Source organism: Ailuropoda melanoleuca, chromosome 2, assembly GCF_002007445.2.
Source record: "Ailuropoda melanoleuca isolate Jingjing chromosome 2, ASM200744v2, whole genome shotgun sequence".
NCBI lineage: Eukaryota > Metazoa > Chordata > Mammalia > Carnivora > Ursidae > Ailuropoda > Ailuropoda melanoleuca.
The window spans coordinates 41,309,953-41,337,213 of record NC_048219.1 but is presented as its reverse complement, the minus strand read 5'-3'; the positions used below and the strand labels follow the sequence as shown (position 1 = coordinate 41,337,213).

At 43.5% G+C, this 27,261-nt stretch overlaps 1 protein-coding gene across 1 annotated transcript in view; it reads left to right on the top strand.

The window, feature by feature from the left end:
* WLS (Wnt ligand secretion mediator) overlaps nt 1-27,261 on the top strand; it is a 100,723-nt gene that overhangs the window by 71,525 nt on the left and 1,937 nt on the right. The window contains exons 4-11 of the mRNA XM_034653672.1: nt 235-396; nt 1,639-1,775; nt 4,512-4,680; nt 6,280-6,377; nt 6,737-6,800; nt 8,754-8,897; nt 10,120-10,203; nt 17,229-17,382. Coding sequence (XP_034509563.1) covers nt 235-396; nt 1,639-1,775; nt 4,512-4,680; nt 6,280-6,377; nt 6,737-6,800; nt 8,754-8,897; nt 10,120-10,203; nt 17,229-17,382 — 1,012 coding nt within the window. The remainder of the gene's footprint in view (nt 1-234; nt 397-1,638; nt 1,776-4,511; nt 4,681-6,279; nt 6,378-6,736; nt 6,801-8,753; nt 8,898-10,119; nt 10,204-17,228; nt 17,383-27,261) is intronic.

Sequence of the window (27,261 nt, the reverse complement as noted above, 5' to 3'; positions counted from 1 at the left end):
TAAATAAATAAAATCTTAAAAAAACAAAATTTCTAGTTCTATCTCAAATGTGGCTGGGTTGGGGGGGGGTAAGGAGCAGCTGGTGGACACCATGCCTCCAGTGTAATCTGTAGCTCTAAGGTATCCCTTTAAGCATTAGCTTTTTAGCATTGGTGATATGAGGCAAAGGTAAGACAATTCAGACATAGTCTACTGGAAATAGTGATTCTCCCTCACCCTCTGCTCTTCTTCCAGACCCCAGAGTATGAGGGCCGTTACTATGAATGCGATGTCCTTCCTTTCATGGAAATCGGGTCCGTAGCTCATAAGTACTACCTTCTGAACATCCGGCTGCCTGTGAATGAGAAAAAGAAAATCAACGTTGGGATTGGGGAAATCAAGGATATTCAGTTGGTGGTAAGTGAATCTAATGGATCTGGGCAGCATGTGATATTAGAACACTGGCTCAGAATATTGGTTTGTGGGCATGTGTATTGGAAGGGAACTCCCTCTCACTCTTGGCGACTCGTGTCAGTTGCTTCACCTGAGACGTAGAAAGAACATACCCATGATGGCTGACGGCTTAAATTTACATGAGAGATTACAGAAATGGAAAGTAATGCAATTATTATGCCCATGTAAGATTTTATTTTAATGGTCATGATTGCATAATAACACCAAGATAAAAGTGTTTTGTTTTGTTTTTTTTTTACGTCTCACCTTGCAAGCACAAATGTTAAAGGGACCAGTGGTGTTTTAGGTTCTTTCCACTTGATTTATTTAACAGGCAAAAAAATAGAACATGGAGCAAGAGGTTTTTTTTTTTTTTAATCTAAAATAATCACATGTGAAATACATATTTACTGTAGAAAATTAGGAAGCACAGGGGCGCCTGGGTGGCCCCATTGGTTGAGCATCTGCCTTTGCTCAGGTCGTGATCCCGGGGTCCTGGGATTGAGTCCTTCGTCGGGTTCCCTGCTCAGCTGGGAGCCTGCTTCTCCCTCTGCTCCTCCCGCCTGCTCATGCTCTCTCTCTCTCAAATAAATGGATGGAATTTAAAAAAAAAGAAGAAAATTAGGAAGCGCAAGTAAACATATAGAACATAAAAATGAGCTGTAATATCTCTCTAGAGAAATAATCATTGTTGAAGTTTTGATCTATCTCCTTATAGATTTTTTTCTATGTAGTTACATATATCCTTACAAGATAAAAGATCATACTTAACTGAATTCTTTGTTCTTTGCTTTTTTTAATTTAATAATATATTGTGAATATTATATAAATATACTTTGCAATGCTGCTTAGCCTTCCACTATATAGATTTACCCGAACACATTTTACCAATCCCAACCTTTTGAGCATCTTAAAATATCTCAATTTTTCAATAAAAAACCTTAGAGAAAAAATCCTTGATCATGTTCTTAATGATTCCTGTTGCATAGAGTGGGTCCATTTTTTTGCCTTTTGTTTAGATTTCTACAGTGCCTGAAGAGGGGCCAGGGAGAATGTGAAGAGAGGATATGCTATGAGTGTTAAAGCTCTTGATCTTGAAAGTTCAACAGAAAAAATCTGCTTTCACCTCTCCCCAAAATGCATTTGCTGGTAGAAAATGACACTAAGATATATTCACCTTCAAAATTATGATTGGTCTCTATCTAGGGAATCCATCAAAATGGAGGCTTCACCAAGGTGTGGTTTGCCATGAAGACCTTCCTTACGCCCAGCATCTTCATCATTATGGTGTGGTATTGGAGGAGGATCACTATGATGTCCCGACCCCCAGTGCTGCTAGAAAAGTAAGGCTGATTTCAGAGCACTCTTAAGGAACACTGGCATCCCACATCTGCCTGCCATGTCCTGGTTTTGCTGGGGTCTAGTTCAAGTGGTCCATGTGTTACTTGGGCTGGTGATCGGACCACGAATCATCCTGGACTCTTTTCTCTCCTTCAGCTTTCACATGTAAATTATTATTAAATCCTAGGGATTAAACTTCTCTCACATTTCTGGCTCTCTATTCTGTCTTTGCTCTTCATTCCCATGGTCTGAGTCAGATATTTCTCTCTGTGAACAAACTGCCTTGCTCCTAAGCCCATCCCTCTCACCCCCAGAAGGACAGTACTCTCGTAGATATGTCCCCTTTCTGTCCCACATTACTGACTTTTCCTTTCTGCTGGATTATTCTCATTAATATACAAACACACTACTATTTCGCATTCTTGGACAAAACTCTTTTCCTACCTCCCCCTGATATCACCCCACCATTTTTCTACTTCTCTTTATAACAAACCTCCTCAAAAGCCTTGTCTATATACCTTCTCCACCTGTTCTTTCTTGAGCCCATTCCACCTGTCATTAAAACTGCTCTTGACAGGATCACCAATGGCCTTCACACTCCAAATCCAATAGTCACTTCTCAGTTCTCACTTTTCTAGACTCATCATCAGTTTTTGATGTAACTGGTCACTTTCTTTTTCTTCACAGAGCCTCCTCTGCCCTTCTTATGGTTATTCTTCTCCTCTGCTGGCCATCACTCTGTCTCCAGTGCTGTTTCCAACCATCTTTCCAACCTCTTAAACTTTGGAGCCAGTGCTTAGCCTTTGGACCTCTTCTCTCCATTAGCTATGCGTATTCCTGGAGTGATGTCATCTAGTCTCGTGGTCTTAAAAATCATCTATGCTCTGATGACTCTTAATTCATATCCTCAACCTCAGCCTCTCCCAACCCTAAACCCAAGTATTCCAGCTATTTATTTAACATCTTCATTTGCACAAAAATGTAACACATACAAAGGACAACATTTTATTTCCTCCCTCTTCAAACTTGCTCCTTTCCCGGACATCCCCATTGTAGAAAATGGCAATTCCATCCTTTCCGCTGTTCAGGGTAGAGATGTAGGAGTCATCCTTTTTTCACACCCCTCATCCAACCTACCCCATAATCTAACTCCCCATCATTTCTCATTTCTTACCTAGATTATTGAAAATAGCCTCTCAACTGTTCTTCTTGCTACCACTATTTTCCTTCCTACAGTCTATTCTCACAGCAGCCAGTGTTCCCCTTCAAGTGTAAATCAAATCTTGTCACTCCTCTGCTCAGAGCTCTGTATCGGCTTTTCATTTCCTTTGTCCTGGCCTAAAAAGCCCTTGATGACCTGGACCCTTGCCACTTCTGATTTCATCTCCTCTCCTCTCTACCATCTTGATGATGCTCAGACATGCCTCATATGCTCCCACTTCAGGGCCTTTGCACTTGCTCTTCTCTTTATCTGAAATGCTCTTTCCTAGATATCTCTGTGGCTCAATTCCTCATTTCCCTCAGGCCCAGCCATAATGTCTCTTATCTTAGAGCATCTCTCCATTCTCTTACCTTGCTTTATTTTTCTTCATTATATTCTCTACTTATTTGTTATCTTTCCTCCCAGACCCCTCCTCTTACCCCTTCTGAATGCAAGCATCATTAGAGCAAGATCCTTGCCTGCTTTGTTTACTCCTATATCCCCAGCATCTAGAGCAGTGACTCGCACATAGTAGGAATTCAATGAATATGAATTTGTTGAATGAATGAATAATGTCACTCCATTGTTTAAACTTTTTTATTGGATCTTCAGTCCTTTCAGGATAAGTTCTCTGATGGGGTAGGCAAGTTTCTTCATGAGCTCAGCCTTTTTTACTTCTCTGGTGTCATTTCCTGTCATTTCCTCAGGTCCTGTCATTTCCTCCATGTGCAGATCCCCAAGTGATTCAGGCTATTCCAAGTTTCTGTGCCTCCATCCAGGCTTTTCCCTCTGCTTGCAATGCCCTTCCACCTCCCCAGTCGTGACTCACAACTCCTCTCAATTTCTGTCTCTGTCAAGGTTAGAAGTCCCTGGGGCAGCCTGTGCACACTTCCGTCGTATCTCTTGTCACACTTTATTTGGCTCAGCCACCAAATCTATCTCCATGAGTAGAAGAGTACTACCTTGCTTGGTTATCTATGGCCCTAACGAAATGCCCGGCGTGTGACCCGTGCTTAATTAACACTTGTATTTCATAGGCATGATTGAAAGTATGAATAAATCAGTGACAATATGAATGATATTTGGTAGGGCAGTGGCAATTAATAGGGCAGTAGGGGAAAAGCAAAACAAAAACTAAACAAGCAGCTAAAAGAAATGGTATTTCTTGTTGTTTGGAGTAACTTCTTACTGAAACGAACATGCTTGTACAATTCATAGTCACTGAGGAGGGTACTGTCATCATCATCATAATCACGAGTGTTCTTAATGATCAGGTTAATGATTACCTGAATAGGTAAAATAGGATAATTATGTTCAGTGAGGTCTATTTTTTAAGGCAAAGGAGGGGAAAATCGTGTAGGAAGCTCTTACTCTAATGTGGTACTAAGCAACTGATCATATGGCTTCAGTCTCAATATGTAACATCTCAGTTCCCCAAACTGGGTGGTTGTTTTGTTTTGTTTTTTGTTTTGTTTTGTTTTGAAAATCTGCCTCCCGGATGAATAAAATGGTTTTCCTGCTATTTTCTCATGATCAGAGTCATCTTTGCCCTTGGGATTTCCATGACTTTTATCAATATCCCAGTGGAATGGTTTTCCATTGGATTTGACTGGACCTGGATGCTGCTGTTCGGCGACATCCGACAGGGCATCTTCTACGCGATGCTCCTCTCCTTCTGGATCATCTTCTGTGGCGAGCACATGATGGTAAGAGCCCCCTGAGGGAGGAAGGGACTCGATCGGCTAGTGGCAGCAGGACCGAGCTCTGGAGTCAGAACACCGGTTCACATTCTAACTCCACCACTTGTTAGCCAGCCAGGTGGCCTCCGGCAAGTGACTTTCTGGCTCAGAATCTCTGGTTTCTCATCTGTAAAATGGATTTTAAAGGCCTGGTGTATAGGGTTTTTGTGAGATTTAAGTGAGCTAATGTGAGTATTTCACAGAACATGAACACACAAATGTCGGTGATTATTACTGTTTCTTCTGCTTTGGCTTCAGCTCTGCTTGTCCCCAGGACCAACGTAACCCCCAGAGAATGTGGGTCTGGCTCTTTCCAGCTGGCAGTTTGTCCAGGTGACCTAGTAACCCCTGTTACCCTGGAATACTGACCTCCCTTGTCTCAGTTTGCCCAGACATCAAATCCTATTTCAGGAGGGGTTGAAGGTACCGTGGATAAAATAAGAATGGTGCAGTCATCACATTGTGGCTAAGATGATATGCCACCTGGAGCTTGGTCCTCCTCTCAGGCCATCAGCTTCGTAGGAGTGGACTGTTTTTATTTTTTTATTTTTTTTTTAAAGATTTTATTTATTTATTTGACAGAGATAGAGACAGCCAGAGAGAGAGGGAACACAAGCAGGGGGAGTGGGAGAGGAAGAAGCAGGCTCATAGCAGAAGAGCCTGATGTGGGGCTCGATCCCATAACGCCGGGATCACGCCCTGAGCCGAAGGCAGACGCTTAACCGCTGTGCCACCCAGGCGCCCCGAGTGGACTGTTTTTAAACTCCACTAGGGTTTGATCATTGCTTCTGAAGTCTTGCAGCCCTTCTAGGAGAGCAGTGAGAGGAGAGAGAGGTGTTTGCCGATGGCTGGGGTACCTGGGGTAGGCATGAGGGGTCCTGCAGCGGTGCTGCACTGAGAGCCTTTGGCAGCAGGGCTAGGAGTGTGGGGGACTCAGGGCCAGCAGCAGCACAGCCAGCCGCAGTGGAGGGCCAGAGTGGATTTGTGTGGACTGTCCCACCTGGTCTCCAGCCTGGGTGCTGAGATTTGTCTTCTGCCTTTCCCCATTTTCTCGCTCTACATTCCTTCATTTTCTGTCTCTTAGTGTCTTTGTATATCTACCAAGACGAACCACTCTTGTTTTTAATGGAGATAGGGAGAACATGTCTATTTTCCTAACCATGAGAGATATTGATATATCTCTTGACATATTTTAATGCCTTAAAATCTTTATTTTGTCCTCTGGGGATCACCCGCCCGAACAAACACAAGCCATAGGTCACATAGGAATTTAATTCAGAATGAGTTGTTTTGCAGACCACAGAACTTCCACTGCTGAGGGTACAAGGCCTTTCTTTGTGTTCCCATAGCATCCTGTTCTTATGGCTGTGAGAGCCCCTATGGATGGGCTGATAAAAAATGAGCTACTTTGGACCAGAGATTTTCTTCTTACTCGTTCTCGTATGCCTTGAGTCCAGCATGATGCTTGGTATACAAAGGTGGTCAGCAGGATTGTTGGAATGACTGACTTACCAGTAGAATTGCTTTGCTCTCCGTGATGTCATTTCTCATTTCGGTTTCCCTCAGGATCAGCATGAGCGGAATCACATAGCAGGGTACTGGAAGCAAGTCGGACCAATTGCTGTTGGCTCTTTCTGCCTCTTCATATTTGACATGTGCGAGAGGTGAGCAGGTGCCTTTGGGATCCTGGGCTGAAATGTGCATCCCCGTGTCCACCCCAGCTCCTTGGGAGGAGGATTCAAAAAGAGGAAGGGTGGTCAGGGAGCCTGTGGGATGGAAGCACTGGACGTGGTCACATCCACAGATAAGGACTGGGCTGAAATCAAAGACAAAGTTCTTTCTAGATGGAAAATATTTGTGCTGGTCCTATCCTTCAAACTCTGTTTCTCTTTAAGTCTATGAACTTTTCTTAGTCTAAACACAGCCCCCACCCTTCTGGCTGAGAAGCAGAGGATATGTAAAAAGGAAAGTTCCCCATTGCCTCTGTATTAATTGTATCTTTCCATCTCGTTTTTCTTTGTAGAGGGGTGCAACTCACGAATCCCTTCTACAGTATCTGGACTACAGATGTCGGAACAGAGCTGGCCGTATCCTTCCTTGATGGCTTCGGGGTTTCATTTCTTCCCATAGCCGCCTGGTCCCCCCAGATCATTTTCTAAGTCCTGCTAATGTTCTCCATGTGTGCTCAGCCAGAGCTTTGATCCTCACACCAATGATAATGGCACAATTAAGGCAAATAATAAGAAGAATTAATGGTTGCTTTTAAGCCCGGTGAGAGCAGGCAAAACGAGGAAGGTGAAGCGTATCCCCATGGCAGAGGGATCTGAGTTGCTTGTCTTACTGCAGCCTGTCCAAATGATCTATTATACACTTGTTTACCGTAGACTCAAGCATGACTAGCTTTTCCCTGGAGCCAGGAGGTTCATCTCAGGGCCCCTGTCGGAGATCCTGTTTCTGAAGTCCTCTGTGTGCGAGACTTCTTACAGTGACCTTGGTGTGCCAGCGTAGCACGCTGCTGCTCTTCATTTCTGAGACCGCATGGAGATAAGGCTAAGGTGATTAGTTCCAGAGGAGTTGTCGAGGCTTCTGGTTGGTTGGTTGGCATAAACTGTCTGAGTCATCTTCATGAAGCAGAACCGACAGTCTTAGCTTATCCCCTTTAGGATGCTGGATTTAAATATTTTATCTTCCTGAATAATATGTTAAGTGCTTTGGGAGAAAAAGACTGTCCTCTGTAGTGGGGAGAAAGGCTGAAGTTGTATTATTTCTTGATGAATAACATCTTGTCATGTGCTGCTAAATATACTTTGTCTGGCCATGATGTTCGTATGGGCTTCTTAGTATCACAAGAACTTTGTGAGCGAACTAATTCGGTAGTATCATTACCTTAAAGATGAGAGAGTTGAGCTCTCCCCTGCTCCCGTCCTTCCTCCCGAGAATGTGAGCTGTACAACACGGGAAGTACTTACAACTACAACGTTAGTCTGCTTCAGCCCTTTCATTGTACATGTATGATGAAGGTCCAGGGAGGCAAATACAATGTCAGGGACTGTAGCAAAAAACTATATTCCCTTCATTCTGGGGTACTGTTGGCTTTAGGAAAGAAGGAGAAACTGCATTAAATATATTATTTAGTGAACTATACACACGGAGTTCACACTTGTTAAAATACCTTAAAATATGCAACTTGGGGTAGAGTTGTAGCAGAAAGGACTTAGGTTCAGGTCACCTGCCTCCTAATCCAGCTCAGTGTACCCCAGGCCTTGGTGATTCTCAAGTTGAGCATTCAAGATGGGTCTCAGAGTTGCCCTGATCAGTTTCAAAGCATGTACCGCCCTCATCCTCATCTCTCACCTTTTCCATCTGTCCTTCTGCTCTCTGTTCCATTTGCCAGTATTTTTCTTGTGGCGACAGAAAATTGCAAACAGAACTTTATCTCTGGTTTTACTTCAAGGCCTTCCGTCCCATGCCCAGCATCCCTTGCAGTTACTGTTCCCAGCCCCCATGTGATCACCTCCTGCTTCCGCGGTGTCTCAGTCTCCTAAAAATCCAAGGACTAGCCCACTGGTTCTCAAACATGATTATACTTGGTTTCCTTGCTCTTGGAAGATCTGATTCTATAGATCTGCCATGGAACCTGGGTTATATTGTAACTCTTCTGGTTATTTTAATGTAGCGTTCTACCTGATCAGTCATTTGCAAACAATACCCAGTATTAAAGCGCTTTTCAAATGTATTATGCATATTGGTCCCCTGGGAAGCTTGTTAAGAGGCAGATTATGATTCAGTAGGTCTCGGGTGGGCCCTGGAGTCTGCATTTCTAATAAGCAAGACTCTATTCCTCTTCTCACTTGCCTCAGAAAGCAACTTGGAACATTCCACTCTGTTGTACTTCTGTGTCTGGAAATCTCTATTGTTGGCATTAGAATGCCAGGTTTTATTTAATCCCCGTTTGGAGACCATGGGTGTCATTGCCAGCCGAGCTGAGACGTGTTTGTGTCGTCAGCGAGCCTGCCCTTTCCTTTACTGGAAACCATCAGATGGCCTTCATCATTGTGGCTGGTATCTGCCTCTGCCTCTACTTCCTGTTTCTGTGCTTCATGGTGTTTCAAGTGTTTCGGAACATCAGTGGGAAGCAGTCCAGCCTGCCGGCCATGAGCAAAGTCCGGCGGCTGCACTACGAGGTGAGCAGACCTCCAGACTCGTGTGGGCACTGGTGACTCAGGAGCTCCTGCGTGATGTGTAAACACACAGCACACACCTACATCTGGAGATGAGAAGCCTTTATTTCAGATACACGTGGAGAGAGTCTCCTGTCACGTAGGATCTCTGGGCAAAATAAGAGGCTAAATCTGGCCGTGAGACACAGGTAGCCGGCTCGTGTAGACCTTGGAGTCTTCTGTGGTATATCCGTCTGTCTGTCCTCAGAAGGGGTGAGCTTGTTCAGCAGGTTCTTCAGCTTTGGGATGGAATGTGGGTGATACTAGATGGGAGCTCTGACTAGGGTGGAATCAGGGCTTTGGCTGGGGTGAGGCTTTAGGTAAGGTTTCCTTGCCGAGAATCAGCCTGGAGCCTGGGCTTCAGCCCAGGTGATATGATCTTTAGACACTAAGAGGCCCCATTTCCCCTAAAATATCCAGCAGGTGATCAAATAGAATTCAGTAATTTCTGTTTATAGATTATGTGCCTTATTCAAGAGAAAACACTCAACATCCTCCAATCTCTAATGCAGGCAACGCATTCTTAATTTTTCAAGGATCTGTTGGACTCATGCCTAAGTGGCTGTCCTTGGAGACATGGGCCTAATTCCTCTTGTGAAAAGAAACAGAAACTGCAGAACGCCAGGGTTTTTGTATGCAGTGGATCTGCACCTAAGAGGTGTTTCTCCCTGAAACACGGGTTCTCTGAAATGCTGCTCTCAGCAAACCCTGGGCACTTCCTGAAGCTTTGCCTGTCTCCAGAGCTGGAGTGACACATGAGAAAATTCAACCAAATCCACTTCATGTTGATTAATATGCACATTTCTTTTTGTTCACTGGAGCAGAATTTTATTACAACCGCAGAAAACTTGGATTTGGTGACTTTGAACCCTTGCAGAGAAGCATAACCAGCTTAGCAGGGAAATTAGCAGCCTCACAACGTGCTGTGAATATAATTTCCCAGGCTCTGGTATCACTGTTTCATGAGAGATAAGAACATAAGAAATATTTGGCCCAATAAATTTTTCAACCACCTTCACCTCTGCAGGAGAAATGTTACTATGTGAAATTATTTTACTAGTCCCTCTTAGGGATTTTGTTTTATAGATTTTTTTTAAATTGGTTTTTTACAGATTTAAATATAGTGAGAAAAGGATTAGTGCTAGCCAGGAGAGTGGTAAACTACTCTTTCTCTCCTTCCTAATAGGGGCTGATTTTCAGGTTCAAGTTCCTCATGCTGATCACCTTGGCCTGTGCTGCTATGACTGTCATTTTCTTCATCGTTAGTCAGGTAAGTGGGCCCTGAACGGTCAGGGTGAGAATGCCCCTGGAGGGGTGCCTCCACTCTGCACAGAAAATTCTAGAGAGCTGCTGAGGAAGGAGCAGGGAGGCTGGTTAGCTCCTCAAGCCATGTTTTTTAAGGTTGTTCCACTCTGGGACTTAGCCACCTGGCCAGAGGTGGATGGAATTTTCCCTTTCCATACAGCCTCGTAGGAGGAAGAAAGTTGCTACATAAATTAAAAGCCTGCAGCCAGATTGAAGGGCACTTATTTCATTTACTTGAGAGAATACACTTTTTAAGCCCTATAGCAGAACACCAACAAGCAAGTATTAGTTTGACTTGATCTTTATCTAGCATGAACATAGATCCTTTTACAGTCCATCAGCCATTCTTTGTAATAATTATATTGCCACTTAAACATGAAATACAATTCAGAAGTCCCCTTGATAGAATCTTACCTTTCTGCTGGTTATTTCCAAAACTCAAAATTTTGCTGTACTTGAAAACCTCAATAGTGGTAATAATTTTAAAATGTTGGCAACTGGCTTTGGAAAGTGGAGAGGACTGTTTAAATCTGACAGACAACCTATCTGCCATTCATTTGAGCTTCACAAAAATCCTGTCGGTAAGTGGGGTGGTAGGGGTTGTTATCTCAGTTGCTAGGATATGAAATCGAATGGCCTTAGAGACATTTCCCATTTGTGCTGTTTTCCAGCTGGGTGGGATGGTGGATGGATTACTTAACAGTTCTAAGGTTTAGTTTTCTTATCTGTAGAATGCATGTAATAATAGTACCGCCACAAAAGGTGGCCGTAAGGACCACAGGAAGTAATGCTTGCAAAGTGATTTGCAGAGTGCCTGGCACATCGTGGGCAGGAATAGGTGTGCTCTTGTAAGTAACAAAAGGGGTGAATGTTGTGCCAAAGGACATTCAGTAAGTTAGGGACTAGAACCCACTCTTTTTGACTTTTTTTTTGCCAACTGTTCTGTCATCCTTGTATTTGGCCAAAACTAAGAATGTTAGTAGTGCAGATGGAGCTTTAGGACTGGACTTGTCTCGTGCTGGCTCATTTCCTTCTAGTAGAGGGGCTTCTGTGCTTTTTTTGTACCATAGACCCTCTGGGCAACTTGCTGAAGGCTATGGGCCTCTTCTTTGAATGTTTTTAAATGAGTAAAATACTTTGGATTTCAAAGATATTTGCAATTATACATGTTACAGATGTTACAGACATGTATCTGTAATTGCAATTGCTATGAAAATGTCATGATTTTATGGGTAACAAAATATACAGGTAGTGCTAATGCTAATATTAATAGGACTTTGTTTTCTACATTCATAATTGAAAGAAATGGTAACTTTCAGTTAGAGACTGGTGAAAGTAAAGATACAGTTTTTCTCATTCCAATTCATGGACCCCTTGAACTTGATGCAAGGACACCCAAGGGTGCCTCTGAGCCACGTTAGGGGCCCCTAGAGCCTTGTGGGCTCTGCCCAGTGTGAGTGTTGCTGTTGAAGGCTGACATGAGTGTGGAAAACAAACAAAACAAATAATACTTATCTGTCTTCGAAAGTTCTGCTTACCACATCTGCTATGACCTACACCAGCGCTGTGTTTCTATCAGACTGTTTATAAAACTGAGGAAACTTCAGTTGCCACTCCAAATGCAGTAACATATTTCAAATTCTGAATGAGTTTTTTATTCACCCAGCTGAGGCTCAAACAAGGGTGTCTGAGGGCTGACTTTGGCTGATTCCTTCATGTGACCCAAGTGTCCAGTCCTCCACGGCCTCGGTAATGTGCTGGGACACTTCATGTGGCCAGTTGGGTGAGTCCGGGAGAGCAGGGCGCACTGCTTGGACAAACAGAAGCTTCAAGTAAGCTGGGCTGAGGAATGAAAGGCAACCCCAGATAGTTCTCAGGAGGGCAGAAACAAAGGGCACTTTTGGTCTTTACACGTGTCTCTGCCACCTCAGAAAGCTGCCGCCACGCTCCCACAGCCCCATGCTGCTTACTCACCTGGCTCTGCAGAGAGACCCTTCCACCTAAGTCAGGAAGGGACAGCTGGCCGATCTTTAAGGCAGCTACATGTTGCCTGAATTTAGCCTTGTCTATGTTACATCGGGCACCATTTTCAAGCAAGGGAGGCCAGTTCTTCCAAGGAGCAGAGTTTGTGGCTTTTCTTTGGAGAAAAAGATTAATATTCCATTGCCCCAGTATTTTCTAACACGGCTCCAGCCTGTGGCTGGCTTTTTATATCTGCCACAGCGACAGTCAGCCTGGAGTGGATTTCAACTCCAAGGGGGTAGCCGCGAGTTCTTTTGGATTCCATTAGCTCCTCACATTCCTCCTGCTGGGTTATTTTTTTTAAGGTTTATTTATAGATATCTAAGACGTTTTCAGGCATAACTCTCAATGTCCCAGGTACTGTACTAATATAGTCATCTGAGGACTTATTTTTTAATGTCATTTTGGAATGTCTCAGCAATGAGCTCACCTGAAAGAAAACCTATTGGGTAACTTTTTGAAATAGATCCCAGCCTTAGGTAAAAGGAATGTATTAAAACTCCCATTATACTCTTGGGCTTGCTGAGAGAGCTTGCATTTAAGCCCCATGAAATATAATGCGAGGGGATCTCGCCAGGATATTGAAGCTCTGAGGCCAGGAATGAAGGGCCCACAGGAAGCTGTGGAATGCAGTGACCTTGGGGCTTTGTAGCTGGGTCCTGAGGGGCAGTCTTTTAATGCCTGCCATTTTAATGGCCTCAGTCATAGCAACCGAGAGATGGTACATCACAGTCTGGTATTTTAGACCCTTCCCTCTGGAAAAGAAAGAGGCGTTCCGTTTAGAGGTGGCGGGCAGTAGGGAACAGAAGTGCAATGCAGGGGAGAAGGTCACCAACCTTCACTAAGGGGACCCCCAGGTGCCTGACATTCAGGTCAAGCCACATGCAGCAAACTCCCAGAGAGCCTGTCCCCAGCTCTTTTTTGTGTGTGTGATCACTTCATTCTGTTACTCACAGAGGAAATGTTTCCAGTAAGAGAGCCTGTGTCTGGGATTTGGAAATCTTGTTGTTAAGTGGAATGTTGGTTGTCAAGACTACTGGGTGTAAAGGGATTTGACCTTCACTTGGCTCCAGGGGTATAATTGGGTGGTTTCACACAAAAGTAAATTGTTCAAATGTTAAATCAGGAAAAACAGGGACTTTTAGAAATAAGACTTATGCAGAGGGAAGATCTTACTTCTTTTTCTTTTTTTACTTACTTCAATTTCTTTTTTTTTTTTTTCTTTTTTCTTTTTTTGGTTGGGGCTATCTGATTTTTTCCTGGGAGTTAAAATGGGGTGACTGTCACCTCTCTGCTTTGGCGTTCATAAGATTTCGCATTGACAAGGCCTGCTCTGTTGAGGCTGCTTACTGTGGTTCATGTTGGTGGGAACATGCTCAGAACTCAGGAGGTCCCAGGCAGGAATAACTGAGAGAGGAGATGGGCACGCACCCACAGTCGAGTGACTCTCTGTATACAGCTCGTTTGTGCAAACTCAACTCTTTGCCCTCAGCAGGAAATAATACATTTAAGGATTACAAATTAAATAGTATGGGTAATTCTGCAACCTCATGCTAAACAAGGTGTAGGCATCTCATAACAAACCTGAGATGGGAGCATGAATCTGCTAGTTCCTCAGACCATCTGAGCACCTGTGTACCCTTCATGGTATGAGCATCTCATTTCAGTGGTTCTATTGTAAAGTTGTATTTTGCATATATATCCAGTTTCAAATACCATACGTTACTATGTCTAGGATATATAGTACACCTGTATTACTCTATGGATTTGAATATGCAAACCTGTGTGTGTGTGTGTGGTTATTAAGTGAATTTTCAAAGGAAATTTGATCTTCCACGATAGTTGCTTCATATGTTAACTTAATAGACCCACCACTGTTTAAGATAATATTCCTACTCTCATAGTACATAATGATTAAGAATACCTTGTTTTGGAGTCAGAGCCATGACTTTCTGACTAAGCAATCTTGGGTAAGATAACATACTTCACCGAGGCACAGTTTTCCCCTGTTGGGGAAATATTACCTGCCAACCGCATAAAGTTGTTAGTAAGACTAAATAATAACTTCCATGTAAATAAAGTTCTTACTGTAGTGCCTGACATATTAGGATTGAATAAATGTTAACTATCATTACCCTTATTATTTTAAAAGGTCTTCGTTTTGCTAATATCTGTATTAGAGAGCACTATTTAGGTGAAATAATACTTATTAACCATTGGCTTACTTTTAAGTACAATTATCATTCTTTACTATGGAATGCAGTATTTTCTCTTTACTTTGCCATTAGATATTTCCTTTGAGTGGCTGTTTCTATCCTCCCTTTCTTTCTTTCTTTCTTTTTTTTTTTAAAGATTTTATTTATTTATTTGACAGAGAGAGAGCCAGCCAGTGGGAGAGGGAACACAAGCAGGGGGAATGAGAGAGGAAGAAGCTGGCTCCTAGCAGAGCAGGGAACCCGATGCGGCGCTCGATCCCAGGACTCCGGGATCACGCCCTGAGCCGAAGGCAGACGCTTAACGACTGAGCCACCCAGGCACCCCTCTATCCTCCCTTTCTACCTCCATGTACTTGCACTGGCATTCCTGCCCATGCCTGTACTTCTGTCCATATTCATTCAACAAACATCCATCTGTCGAATACCATTATGAACCAGGTGTACAGGTGGGCGTTTCCTTAAATTAGTCATGCCGGGCCCAACAAGAATCAATTTCAGCAAAATTCAGTACTGAGTATCCCCAGCTTATGTCATAGGAAGGAGGGTCTCTTGCAGAAGAGAGACCTATTGAGGGGCTGTTGCCTTAACAGAGTAGAATAAAATTACAGCTGCCTTACCCCATCGTATGTGTAGTTCACCCAGCCCCGCCTCCCCTCCTTCCTTGCATACAGAACGGTTCCCTTTGTTATGACAGCAGGTACATATATTTCCAGGAATTATCTTAACACTTCCTCTCCTCTTCCGTTATATGCATTAAAATCATCTTAAGTGTGCCCTAAGTATTGTAATTTTTATAAAGTTAGGGTATTCTGTTCTTTAAGAAGAGTGACATTTGGAGACATTTCTAAGAAGTTCTAAGTAGCTTGAATGCTCATACATTGTTCTAAAATCAGTAATGGTTATGAAATTCTTCTTTGCCAAAAGCTATTCCTGAGCACATCGTATCAAGTGAATTCTGAAAATAAGGGTTCATGATAGTAGTTTACACATCACAAAAATGAAAAATCATGTATCACCAAGGCCAAACTAAAATTTGGTAAGTCTGCAATTAGTTAAACTAATTAACTGACACTCCAGGTCTTTCAAAAGGAAACACCTGTACTTACAGCTTTATTATGCCTGGGGCCCCAGTGGGTCATGGGCTATAAAGGTGTCAGGTGAATATAGACCCGTTGCCTCATGAACAAGAGGTGAAATCCACCTGCTTGTTAAAGTCATTAACATTTAGATATAACTTACCATCTTACAGTTTAGCTCTAGAAGGGGCTGCTAGAGATGGTTTACATAAGCCAGTCTCATTAAGTTCTCACAGGGACATTTGTCCGGTATTCTTCTATACTCCCGTTTAAGATTTCCTGTAGCAAGCAGAAGTGGTCAGAATCATTTCACTGATCTCAGAACTGGCACAAATTTTAGTCCCTTGGCTCAATAGTTCTGTTTACAGTTCTTAGTGTAATCCATACGTCATCAGACAGCCCTCAAAACAATTACCAAATCATTAACATAGGAAAAACAGCCTCAAAACATTCCTGGAGAATTGTAAAGGGTGTGAAAGCTTCATAATTACCTTCATGAGTGACTTACGTAGAGTGACATTATATAGACATAAGATTTATTGTTTATTGTCTTAGGAAATTTCTAGAAACATTTTTACTTAATTCTCCTCAGTAACCCTGTAAGTTTCTATTTTGTACTTTTTTTTTTTAAGATTTTATTTTTTCACTTGAGAGAGGGCGAGCAAGCAAGAGACAGAGCACAAGCGGGGGAGGGGGCAGAGGGAGAGGGAGCAGCAGGCTCCCCGCTGAGCAGGAAGCCCGACTTGGATCTCCATCTCAGGACCCCAGGATCATGACCTGAGCTGAAGGCAGATGGTTAACCGACTGAGCCACCCAGGTGCCCCTCTATTTTATACTTAAACAAACTGTAGTTCAGAGTCTTAATCTTCTCTTACAGTAAACAGAAAATGAGTGGTGGAGTCTGCATTTGAATCCTGGTCTCTGGCTCCAAGCCTGTGTCTTTTCTGCTTCCCCACACCGGCCCACTAAGGAAGGCTGCTGTTTCATTTGCTTATTTAATCAGCCTGTTTTCACTGAGCCACTGTGCGGCATCAGGCATCAAAGGTCTATGGCAGTAAACAAGTCAGAAGTGGTCTCTGCCTGCAGGGAGTTCACGTCTAGCTGGGAAGACTGACCGCAGAGAAGGAGTTATAGTTGTGGATAAGTGGGAGACTCAAACTCAAATTCTTTAAGTTAGGGATAACTATGTACTGTTATTTAACAAGAGATATTCCCTGGGTGATTCTGATGTGCAGCCAACATGAGAACCACTGACTTTGTACCTGACACACAGTAAACCCTCAGTGAACCTAAATTCATACTAGTATGATTTAGATTTAAAAAGGCGTCCTAGGGGTGCCTGGCTGGCTCAATCGGTTAAGCATCTGCCTTCGGCTCAGGTCAGCATCCTAGGGTCCTGGGATGGAGCCCTGCATGCATTAGGCTCCCTGCTCAGCAGGGAGTCTGCTTCTCTTCTCCCTCTGCCCCTTCCCCCACTCATGCTCCCTCTCTCTCTCACTCCCTCTCTTTCTCAAATAAGTAAATTAAAAAATTGAAAAAAGAAAAAAAAGGAGTCTTACACGGCCCTTTACTTTTCCCCTACATAGAAGACGTTTGGTTTTTGTGTTGGTTGCTTCCTGTCTCGGTGTTATGTTTCTTCTTGGTTCCAATTAAATGTTACTGTCCTTTTTCCATAGGTGACTGAAGGCCATTGGAAGTGGGGCGGCGTCACAGTCCAAGTGAACAGTGCCTTTTTCACAGGCATTTATGGGATGTGGAACCTGTATGTCTTTGCTTTGATGTTCTTATATGCGCCATCCCATAAGAACTATGGGGAAGACCAGTCCAATGGTGAGTTTCAGTCTCTTCAGCAGAGTTTTATTCAGAATAATTTGGCTTCAGTCTCTTCAAGATCCACTTAGGAAAGGCTCTGGGTTCCCAGCACAAGGCAGATATTTCTTTAAGTCGTTGTCTCTTTTTTTTAAACCTTCAAACATTGAGAATATTGCATTCTAGTCTGAAATAAATGCCAGTTTTAGTATAAAACTTAAATTGCTTTCCTCACTTTCTTGAGCAAAATTGACTCTCGGAGGTTATGCCGTATTTATTCTACTGATTTAAGAAGCATGATCTTAAGATAGCAGGTGGAATGGGACTGGGTTCCGAGAGTTGAATATCGAGCTGGCCTCATTTTTTCCATGCAAATTCTTGTGCAAGGCTGTTGACGTGTGTCCAGACCAATAGCTATTCAGCTGTTCCCATGGTCGTCTTCTCCTTAAGTGCTTTTGATGCTATAAGGAGAGTTTGGGAACTTAGCGAGTCTGGCGATTTTGTAGTTGATGAAACTAAGGCCCAGAGAAGGGAAGTGCTTGCCTGGGGTGTCTCTATCAGCCATGGCAGAGGGAAATGACTGTCACTGCTCTAGGCCATGCTCTTAACTTGGAATAGGTGGCCTGGTAAACAACAGATCTGATAGCTCCTTTTTCTTTGACAATTCAGTCCTGCACTGTTTGGGTCCACCCTTACTTTGCCTTCTCTTTTTCACACCTGCCACGTTCTTGCTATTCCCTAAGTATTTGATGCTCTTTCTCAAATCAGAGCTAGTGCCCTTCACTGCCTTGGAACAGAGACCAGAGCTTTAAGGTTTGCATGTCAGCTGTGGTACCATGGGTGGGCCTTGCTCACAGAAAGTGCTTACCATGTGTGTGTTGAATGAATAGATTCATATCCTGGGTCCATTTGGGCCTAACAAAACCCTACCCATCTTCTGGGCTCATTCAAAATGCTTCTTCTTTCTTGAAACCTATTCCTGATCACCCTAGTTGGAACTCAGCAAACTATATTCAATAGAATATTGTTGCCATGGGATATTGATAAGTTTTAGTAGTCAAACAAATTTGAGAACCATTGGGTTTTTAATTGGCATTAATGAGGTTTTTACTATAAGACATTTTAATGCCTTTAGTACATTAATTTTTACTACAGGTCTTTTTAAATGGATGGGAGTAACAGCGTTTCCCCAAATTATTAAATCATTTGGCCCTGGATCCCTTTTTCCAAACAGTGCATTTTTTTTTTTTTTTTTTTTGAAATAGTGTTCTAGGAAACAGGCCTGGGGAAACATGATTATACTTTTCACATAACACTTGCTGTATAAATGTGGTAGATGAGTTTGCCTGTGTCTTCTCTCTCCTGTTGGAATACTGACTCCTTAAGAGCAAGGACAGGTTCTTAAGGGTGCTTTGAAAGTGTTGATTGAATTAATGCTTTAGAAATAGGAGTTCTAGGGGCGCCTGGGTGGCACAGCGGTTAAGCGTCTGCCTTTGGCTCAGGGTGTGATCCCGGTGTTATGGGATCGAGCCCCACATCAGGCTCCTCCGATGTGAGCCTGCTTCTTCCTCTCCCACTCCCCCTGCTTGTGTTCCCTCTCTCACTGGCTGTCTCTATCTCTGTCAAATAAATAAATAAAATCTTAAAAAAGAAAAAAAGAAATAGGAGTTCTAGATTAGTTGTCATATTTCACAGATGAGCCAATGATCTTGAGAGTTGGGATTAAAAGGAGGGGGTGATGACACGAGAGATGGCATGGGAAGTGAAGGGCATCTCTGTTGAGGGTTGGGGCTGTAGATGATTCTCAGCCACCACCCACCTCCAGTAGTATACTTGCCACTTCTGTGTAAGAGTGTCCTTCAGGCCTGTCTTCCTTCCTACTCCTTGGCTGGTTACACTCAGTGTGGGAAATGGTGGCACATAGGCTCTCCAACAGTGGACCTCCATAACGCCAGCAGGAAGGGATTCTGGGCCTGTGAACAAGAATCTTGATTTCATTTCATGGTCATCCTGTTGGACTTTGACAGAAACCACATGGATGTGTCCTTGACCTGAGAGTGTTAAGCAGGAACCCAGTAGGTGAAGTTTCTGCCTTCCAGGGAAATACCCCATAAAGCAGTTGCTGGACTCCCCGGAAAGTTGGAATGATACTGCTAATGGGTAATAGTTACTGCATACTGACCATGTACTAGAGTACTCTCTGTAAACTATTCTGGTGTGTTTCGTTATGTGACTACTGGCACGCTGCTTAACCCCTGCATACCACTTCTCCCAGTTGTGTGATCTCTTAAAGTCTTTTAGAACCGTGAAATTCTGTGGTTCTCTTTCTTCCCGTTGGCAAAGAAGAGCAGCTCCTGTCATAAAGTGGCAGCTCAGGGGGTGATTCTGTCACAGGGAAGGGGTTTCCCAACAGTGGTGAGAATTTGCCCATCCTAGCCCATTCTTTTAGGCACGTGGGAAGCCAGAGCTGTGGCCAGCCCTGCAGAGACAGGCTGACTGCCTCCCACCCTCTTGGGCCAGAGGATTGATTTGCAAGCCAGGTATCAGGTAGCTCCCACTAGGGCTTTTGAGGCTGCTCAGCAGCCACCCTCTGAGGCTTGGAACCTTGCAGGTGAGAATAGCACTTGATCTGTTCCTATCAGTTTTTGTTTTGTTTTGTTTAGTTTTGTTTTTGGTTGAAGGCAGCTTGACCTGTAATTTCACAGAAAGCTCAAAAGCTAGTTCTCACCAGGTGGTCATATCCCCCAAATCCCTTGCCAGAAGTATTCCTGTTTGTTTGAGAATTGTCAGTATGACTGGGAGGTGCCACTGGCATTTAGTGGCCAGATTCTTAGGATGCTGAGTGTCCTGCAGTGAGCAGAACAGTCCCCATTTAGTAGAGAATTGTCCATCCTAAAATGCCAATAGGGCCCTTGTCGAAAAACATTCTTCAAGCAGCTAAGTGGGCAGACTCTTTTGGGACCCTGTTCCGATCATAAACACGAGTCACACAACTTAGCAGCTCTGTGATGGTAACATGATCGGCTGTGACTTGACAGCAGCCTGTGAGCCCCACCAGCTTGCTGTGTCCTTCCATTCCCACATGGTGCTGTGCTGTGACCTCGTGCCTTTGGAAGGAGCTTTTCCACGCTGGGTTCTCTGATCATGGTCCTTCTCTGCTCTCCTTCACTTTTCATCTCTTCATCGCCGCCTGACCACATGGTATCTCCCAGGGGTTATGGAGCATCTGCCAAGATTTTGCAGCTCCTTGGGAAGAGCTAGTTTGAAATATTACATGGAAACGTGGCAAATGAACTCCTAGGGGGATACGCTGTATTTTTAAATTCTCTGGGTCTCTGGATGACATCCCTTCTCCTCCCCCAGCCTTCCCATGCTCCTTTTCCTTTGTCATGGAAAGTTTTTATTTTTAAGTTGGCTTGGGCTCCCCTGCTCCCTTGCTTTTAAGGCCCAGAGCCAAGAATTCAGATCTCTTGCTATGCAGAATGAATCCCAGGTGTGTGGCGCTTCTTGCCTTCGTGAGATGGATCCTGGATAGACCTCTGGAAAAAGCTCCTTTCCAGGAACTTGGCAGGTGGTTTCTGATGCAGCCGAAGGGGATAAGGAAAGAGAAAGAACATTGAGAGGGGTTGTTTTGTTTGGACGTGGAGAGAGATGCCAAGAAGTGTCAGGAGGGACTGGGTAGGAAAGAAATGAAAGCAGAGGGCATAGACTTTGGCTTCTCCCTTTTGGTCAAGGAATGGACTGAGAGAAACAAAGAAGATGGCAGGTTCTAGAAAGGCTTGCTTTCCAAAGAGCATTTTTTCTTATACATCTGTTTCTCTTTTATTGTGTAGATCAGAAAGTGACCCTTGGAAATGAACCACTGAGTACCTCAGTACTTAGCACCATGTCAGGTTTGATCAGGTGGAGTGACATGAAGCCCAAAGGAGGGACTGTCATGGAGTTAGTAGCCTGGTCTGAGAGACAAGCTTCCCTGGGTGCCTCTTGAAACTCAGGACATGGCAGAACAGCTCCAGGCCAGAACACTTTCATGTTTTTAGCAGCTGATTGGTGCTGCAAAGGTGTGGAGCTCTGGGTTCCATCTTGGTTGGAAGCTTTTGGTTGATTTACCATAGCTGATGATATCAATGTTCTCATGTCAGTTTTTTCATATACACACATATATGTATGTGTATACAAATATGTGTATATCTTTAATCACGGTATGTGTATATGTGTGTGTACATATATGTATACACACCTATACAAACAGAAATACAATTTGTTTTAATTTAGCAAAGATATTTTAGACCTCTTTCTTTTAAGGACCATTCACATTTTCTGCCCAGCTCCTGCTGCCTTCTCATTAAAGTTGTTCTTTTTACCTGTTTCCATAAGCAATTTGTGAATCATTCTGGATGTCTTCCCAAGCAGACACGAATTGCAGCAGGCTGATGTTAACCTTAGGTCGGAATGAAGGCAGCATCTCCCAGGGGTTCAGCATCGATGCTCTGCACACACAACGAACTGTCCAAACCCCCTCAGCCACCATTTCATGTGGAAAAAAAGTTGGAGCTGCTCACGGAGTCAGACAAGTCTTATCATAGCTTTCATTTTTGTGTTCTTTCGTCTGTAGAATTCTTGTCAGAAGGTTTCAGAAAAAAACCTGAGAAACGGAATTCCTGACTAGATGACTATGACGAAGGGAACAGGAGACACTCTAATTGCCAACTGGTTCCTTTCTATTTCTATTCACACTAAATGTCTTCTGTCTGACACACTCATTCTGCTGGAAGCCACAGCAGCAACCCCGGGTCCCATGTCTTGGTAGCTCGCTACCACGCTCTGTCAGTTTTACTGCCAGAGGCTTCTAAGGTCTCCTGCTGCTTGTTTCACAGGAAAGGTGGCTTTGGCTTTTGTTGCCTCAATAAATGTTTGGTTTGAGTCATGAGGCTTTGACAGTGGCTGCCTTTTATTGAGGCCTTTCCCCTGGTTGCATGTTAGATGACCCACCCATGGCTAGCCTGGCTTCTTGATGTCTGTGAGCAATGTCGGAAGTGGTCTTACCACCAGGGCTGGACTCAGACTCTGAAGTGGGTCTCAGATCCTCTTCCCATTTCCTAATGAAGATGGGAAACAGGTGACAAGCCATCACCAGCCTAGCAGCGCCTGCTTTGCTGTATGGAGTTGGGCACTTCCTGTATCCTGCCTCTCCCAGGGCTGCTGTCCTTAGGGTGACCTGATCTTTCCTTTCCCAGGCAAAGTAAATCATTTTTTCTGACTCTTCGAGTAACTGTCACCCCACTACGATAGGAAGTACCTCAGTCGCCATCTTGGGAGTAACTTTCTGCTTCCTAAATTTATCAGTTTGGGAAGGCTGCTATTGCAGACACCACAGACTGAGAGGCTTACACAGCAGAAGTTTATGTCTTTTCTCACAGTTCTGAAGGCTAGAAGTCCACAAAGTTCCAGCAGGATTGGTTTCTTCTGAAGCTTCTTTCCTTGACTTGTAGATGGTCATCTTCTCTCTGTGTGTCTCTCTATCCTAATCTCCTTTTCTTATAAGGACATATGTCATATTGGATTAGAGGCCACTCCTATGACCTCATGTTAACTTCCTTACCTCTTTAAAGGCCTTATCTCCACATACAGTCACATTCTGAGGTACTGGGAATTAGGAGTTCAACAAATAAATTTTGGGAGGCTATAATTCAGCCTATAACAGTAAGTTTTCACTCAAAATGTCTAGGTTTTATTGTGTCCACCCTCTTGCAATTGCCTGGTACTCAGTATCTGGAGGTACTTTGGAGGTAGGTGGGGAATGGCTCACCCCACGCCTGGTATAAACCACCTAAATGATTGAAAGCGACTACGAGATGGCTGGATCCAGGCCACCGTGCCCCATCCCCTGGAAGGGGTCACAAAAGCCAAGCCATCCCAAGGCACTCTTATTTTCCAGCCAAGGGTTTGTCCCTAAGCCCCCATGGGGAACATGAGTGCTGCCACGCTGGTCTGGACCTAGCCATGTGCAGCGGAGCTGGGAGGACCTGGATTGTCCCTACCAGGATGCTCTTTGCAGGTGTTTTAATGAGCACTTAACCCTATCAGATACTTCAGTGGTTATTTACATTCTTTGAAAAAAAATTTTTTAGGATTTTAAAAAACCTGTCCACCTTTTTTTAAGATTTTATTTTTTTGCAAGAAAGAGAGAGAGAGCGTGAACAGGGTGGGAGGAATAGAGGGAGAGGGAGAAGCAGACTCCATCCTGGGACCCTGGGATCATTACCTGAGCTGAAGGCAGATGCTTCACTGACTGAGCCACCCAGGCACGCCCTACTGTCCACTTTATTTTTAACACCCAAAATGTAGGAAGGACATAACCTTAGAGTAAACCATAGTCCTTTCCATGGAAATAGTTTAGCTTTACAAATACTGTACTCTCCTTGTTTTTCTCATTCTTCCATGAACCAGTCTGGACTTTATTACAGAGAGTTGCCATTTGAACTTAGCTTTGAAGGTGAATAGAAGGTTGGTTGGTATGGGACTAGAGAAAACTCCACAGTGAAGAATGAAGTCAAGAGTGTTATAGAAAGAACTTTGGAGGTAGACATAGATGGTTTGGAATCCTGGCTCCAATATGTACTGAGTATGACCTGAAGAAATACGAACTCATGGTATGGGAGCTTTTTGGCTTCCAGATATGGGTAATGGGGTGTTCATTTTCCTTAGTGGTTGTGAGGACAGAATTAGGTAGCTCCATAATGTTCGAACACTGCTGGTCTCCCAGATTCTGTGAAACAGTCTTGGAATCATCTTAGCAAGTTTTCTTTCCTTTTACTGCAGTAGTCACAGATACACAAGGGATCGTCATTAAAATGCAGCCAGTCTTAGGGAGCTGTGGTTATTGCTGTCTCATTATAGTGTAGTTTATATAGCTTTCTGTGTCTCCAGGATGCATTCCAGCCAGTTAAAATCAAGCAGCAAGCAGCTACATACCTGTGGATGCCATATCATAAATATGGATCCATTGATAGTCCTTGGTGATTAAATCCAATGCCAGAGATTAGTCTCATTTCACAACAGTTAGACAGAAACAAGCCCTTATCTCCTTGTTAATTAGCTGAGAGGAGCTGACACCATAAGCCGGGAAAGAGACTTACTGCAAACTGAAGAATTCTTTCATTTACCTTTCTTAATTTTTCCCCCATTTATTCTTCTCCTCTTCCTAACAAGAAACATACTACATTTATGGAAAGGGTTTTTTTTTGGGGGGGGGTTGTTTGGTTTTTTTGTTTTTTGTTTTTTGTTTTTGTTTTTGTCTTAGAAAAGATTTTGAGCATGTCTGTGCACTGAGTAGCAGGAGCCAAGAGAGAGGGAGAATGACAGATGGAGCAAGACCTTGGCAGAAGTAGGGGTTGATGGAATTTGGAAAGAAATGGAGGGATCCCCACTCCTGCCATGTTACTGCCGTATTCCCACATTCACCCCCTAAAGGGGGGGTGGGGAGGGAGTTGGCCTTCCAGGTACAATAAAACTACATGTGAATGAATCATACGTTTGGCCAGCCAGGGTTCCAGTGGTGTGGGTCCTCATCCCAGCTCTGCTGGGAGCAAACTGGATCACATTAGAGAAATTAATTGCCATTTAAGCCTCAGTGTCTTCCTATCTTATAAAGAAATACAGGGCATGCTGAGCCCCTAATAGTGAATAGGGTAAATACGCATAAATAACAGCTCCCTTTACTACCCATGCACTGATATTATGTGCTATAAATTCCCTTTCATCAAATACAGAAGCAAAGTTAACGTGCTGAACAACTCATCCAGGTTATTGCATGTATATGTTTATGACCATAACACATTGCATGGGGACTCATCCTTTGCTGGCAGTCTCACTGGCTGTTAGAAACTAGCATGTTTTGGGGCGCCTGGGTGGCACAGCGGTTAAGCGTCTGCCTTCGGCTCAGGGCGTGATCCCAGCGTTATGGGAGTCCCACATCAGGCTCCTCCGCTGTGAGCCTGCTTCTTCCTCTCCCGCTCCCCCTGCTTGTGTTCCCTCTCTCGCTGGCTGTCTCTATCTCTGTCAAATAAATAAATAAAATTAAAAAAAAAAAAGAAACTAGCATGTTTACTAAGAGTCCATATAGCCTAAAGGTTTGACAGCCTGGATTCCGAAGCCTTATTGCTCTGGTTTGAGTCTCACATAACAATTTACCAACCTGGCCCTTGGGCAAGTTACTTAACCTATTTGTGCCTTAGTTTTCTCATCAAAAGAATGGACATGATGACAGTAGTATTTCTATCAAAGCACTAGGATGACGATTAAATACATTAGTATTTGTAAAGTATTTAGAACGGCGATAAAGACCAGTATGGGATGCTCATTAAAATAAGGAAGCCAAAGTAATTTGGCTCAAGTGATCTGTAGTATCATACACATTTTTTAGGACATGCTAATGAGAGTCACATTTTAAGCTTAAAAAATTAGCATCTCGAGTTCAAAACCTGAGTAGAATTACATTCTAGTGTCTATTTTTAAGTCTTCAGTGAAAGGGATTCTTTTTTTTTTTTTAATTTTATTTTATTATATTATGTTAATCACCATACAGTACATCCCCAGATTCCGATGTAAAGTTTGATGCTTCATTAGTTGCGTATAACACCCAGTGCACCATGCAATACGTGCCCTCCTTACTACCCATCACCAGTCTATCCCATTCCCCCACCCCCTCCCCTCTGAAGTCTTCAGTTTGTTTCTCATAGTCCATAGTCTCTCATGTTTCATTCCCCCTTCTGATTACCCCCCTTTTCTTTATCCCTTTCTTCCCCTACCGATCATCCTAGTTCTTATGTTCCATAGATGAGAGAAATCATATGATAATTGTCTTCAGTGAAAGGGATTCTTTAGGTAAACACTTGGAGGTGCTAATGGCTTTACTGGGTGGTCAGGACTTTCTTTGAAATTTTAATGAGTCACAGAGACATCCACATCCTGACAGGGGCTTTGAAGTTTTGATGGCTCACCCGGATATGCAAATCCAGAACTAGCTTTGATCGAGAAATTTGAGGCCTAGGCATTGTGCTAGACTGAGGAGTGGGCTAGAAGTTGCAGCAGTGAGAATGCAAGCTGGTGACCTGGGAAACCTTGCTTGTTGTACAAATAATGGTTCAGTGTGGCCCCAGGGGCCCTGTGTAAGGCTTCTGCAGCCTTTGCACCCCGTTGGTCTGTGCCCTGGCCCAAGGGAGGATAAAGCTGGACATGCCCAAGGCCGGGCTCATACCCCCTTTATTACTTGCTCTGCCCCCAGTCCTTTGGATTGGACCCTTGTGCAAATAGCCCCAAATACCATTAGCAGTCCTCTGCAACAGCTAATGACCCAGCTACTGAAAGTAGGAAGTCTCTCAGGTAGAGAGCTGCAGACTCAGCATTTAATAAGACTGATTCAGCCGCACAGCTGCTGAGAAATGGGTCTACGATGAAAAACTAGTCCACGCACATGTGAAGAGCACCAGCCATGCAGCCTGTGGGACCAGTGTGTGGGGTGACTCCTGGGGTTCTGAGACCAGGAGATACATTGATGCCCAGCAGTTCTTAGACTAGTGACAAGACATTAGTTGGAAGCATAGGGCAAAAGCTTTCTTCTAAGTTTCAATCCCAGTTGACAACTGCACTTATTTATTTAATTCTGTGCTTTTAACTAGGAAAAATTACATATTCTATAATAATAAAATAGATATAATAAAATAGAAACAAATAAAAATAAATAATAATAAATAAAAATAATAAATAAATAAAAGTAGAAATATAAAATATAAAAATCACAGACCTAACCCTGACCTTTCATTCTCCAGTACCTCTTTCTGCAAATCTGCAAGTCCGTGCACCCCCCCACAGACACAGTCTGAGAACAGTTAGAGCCTG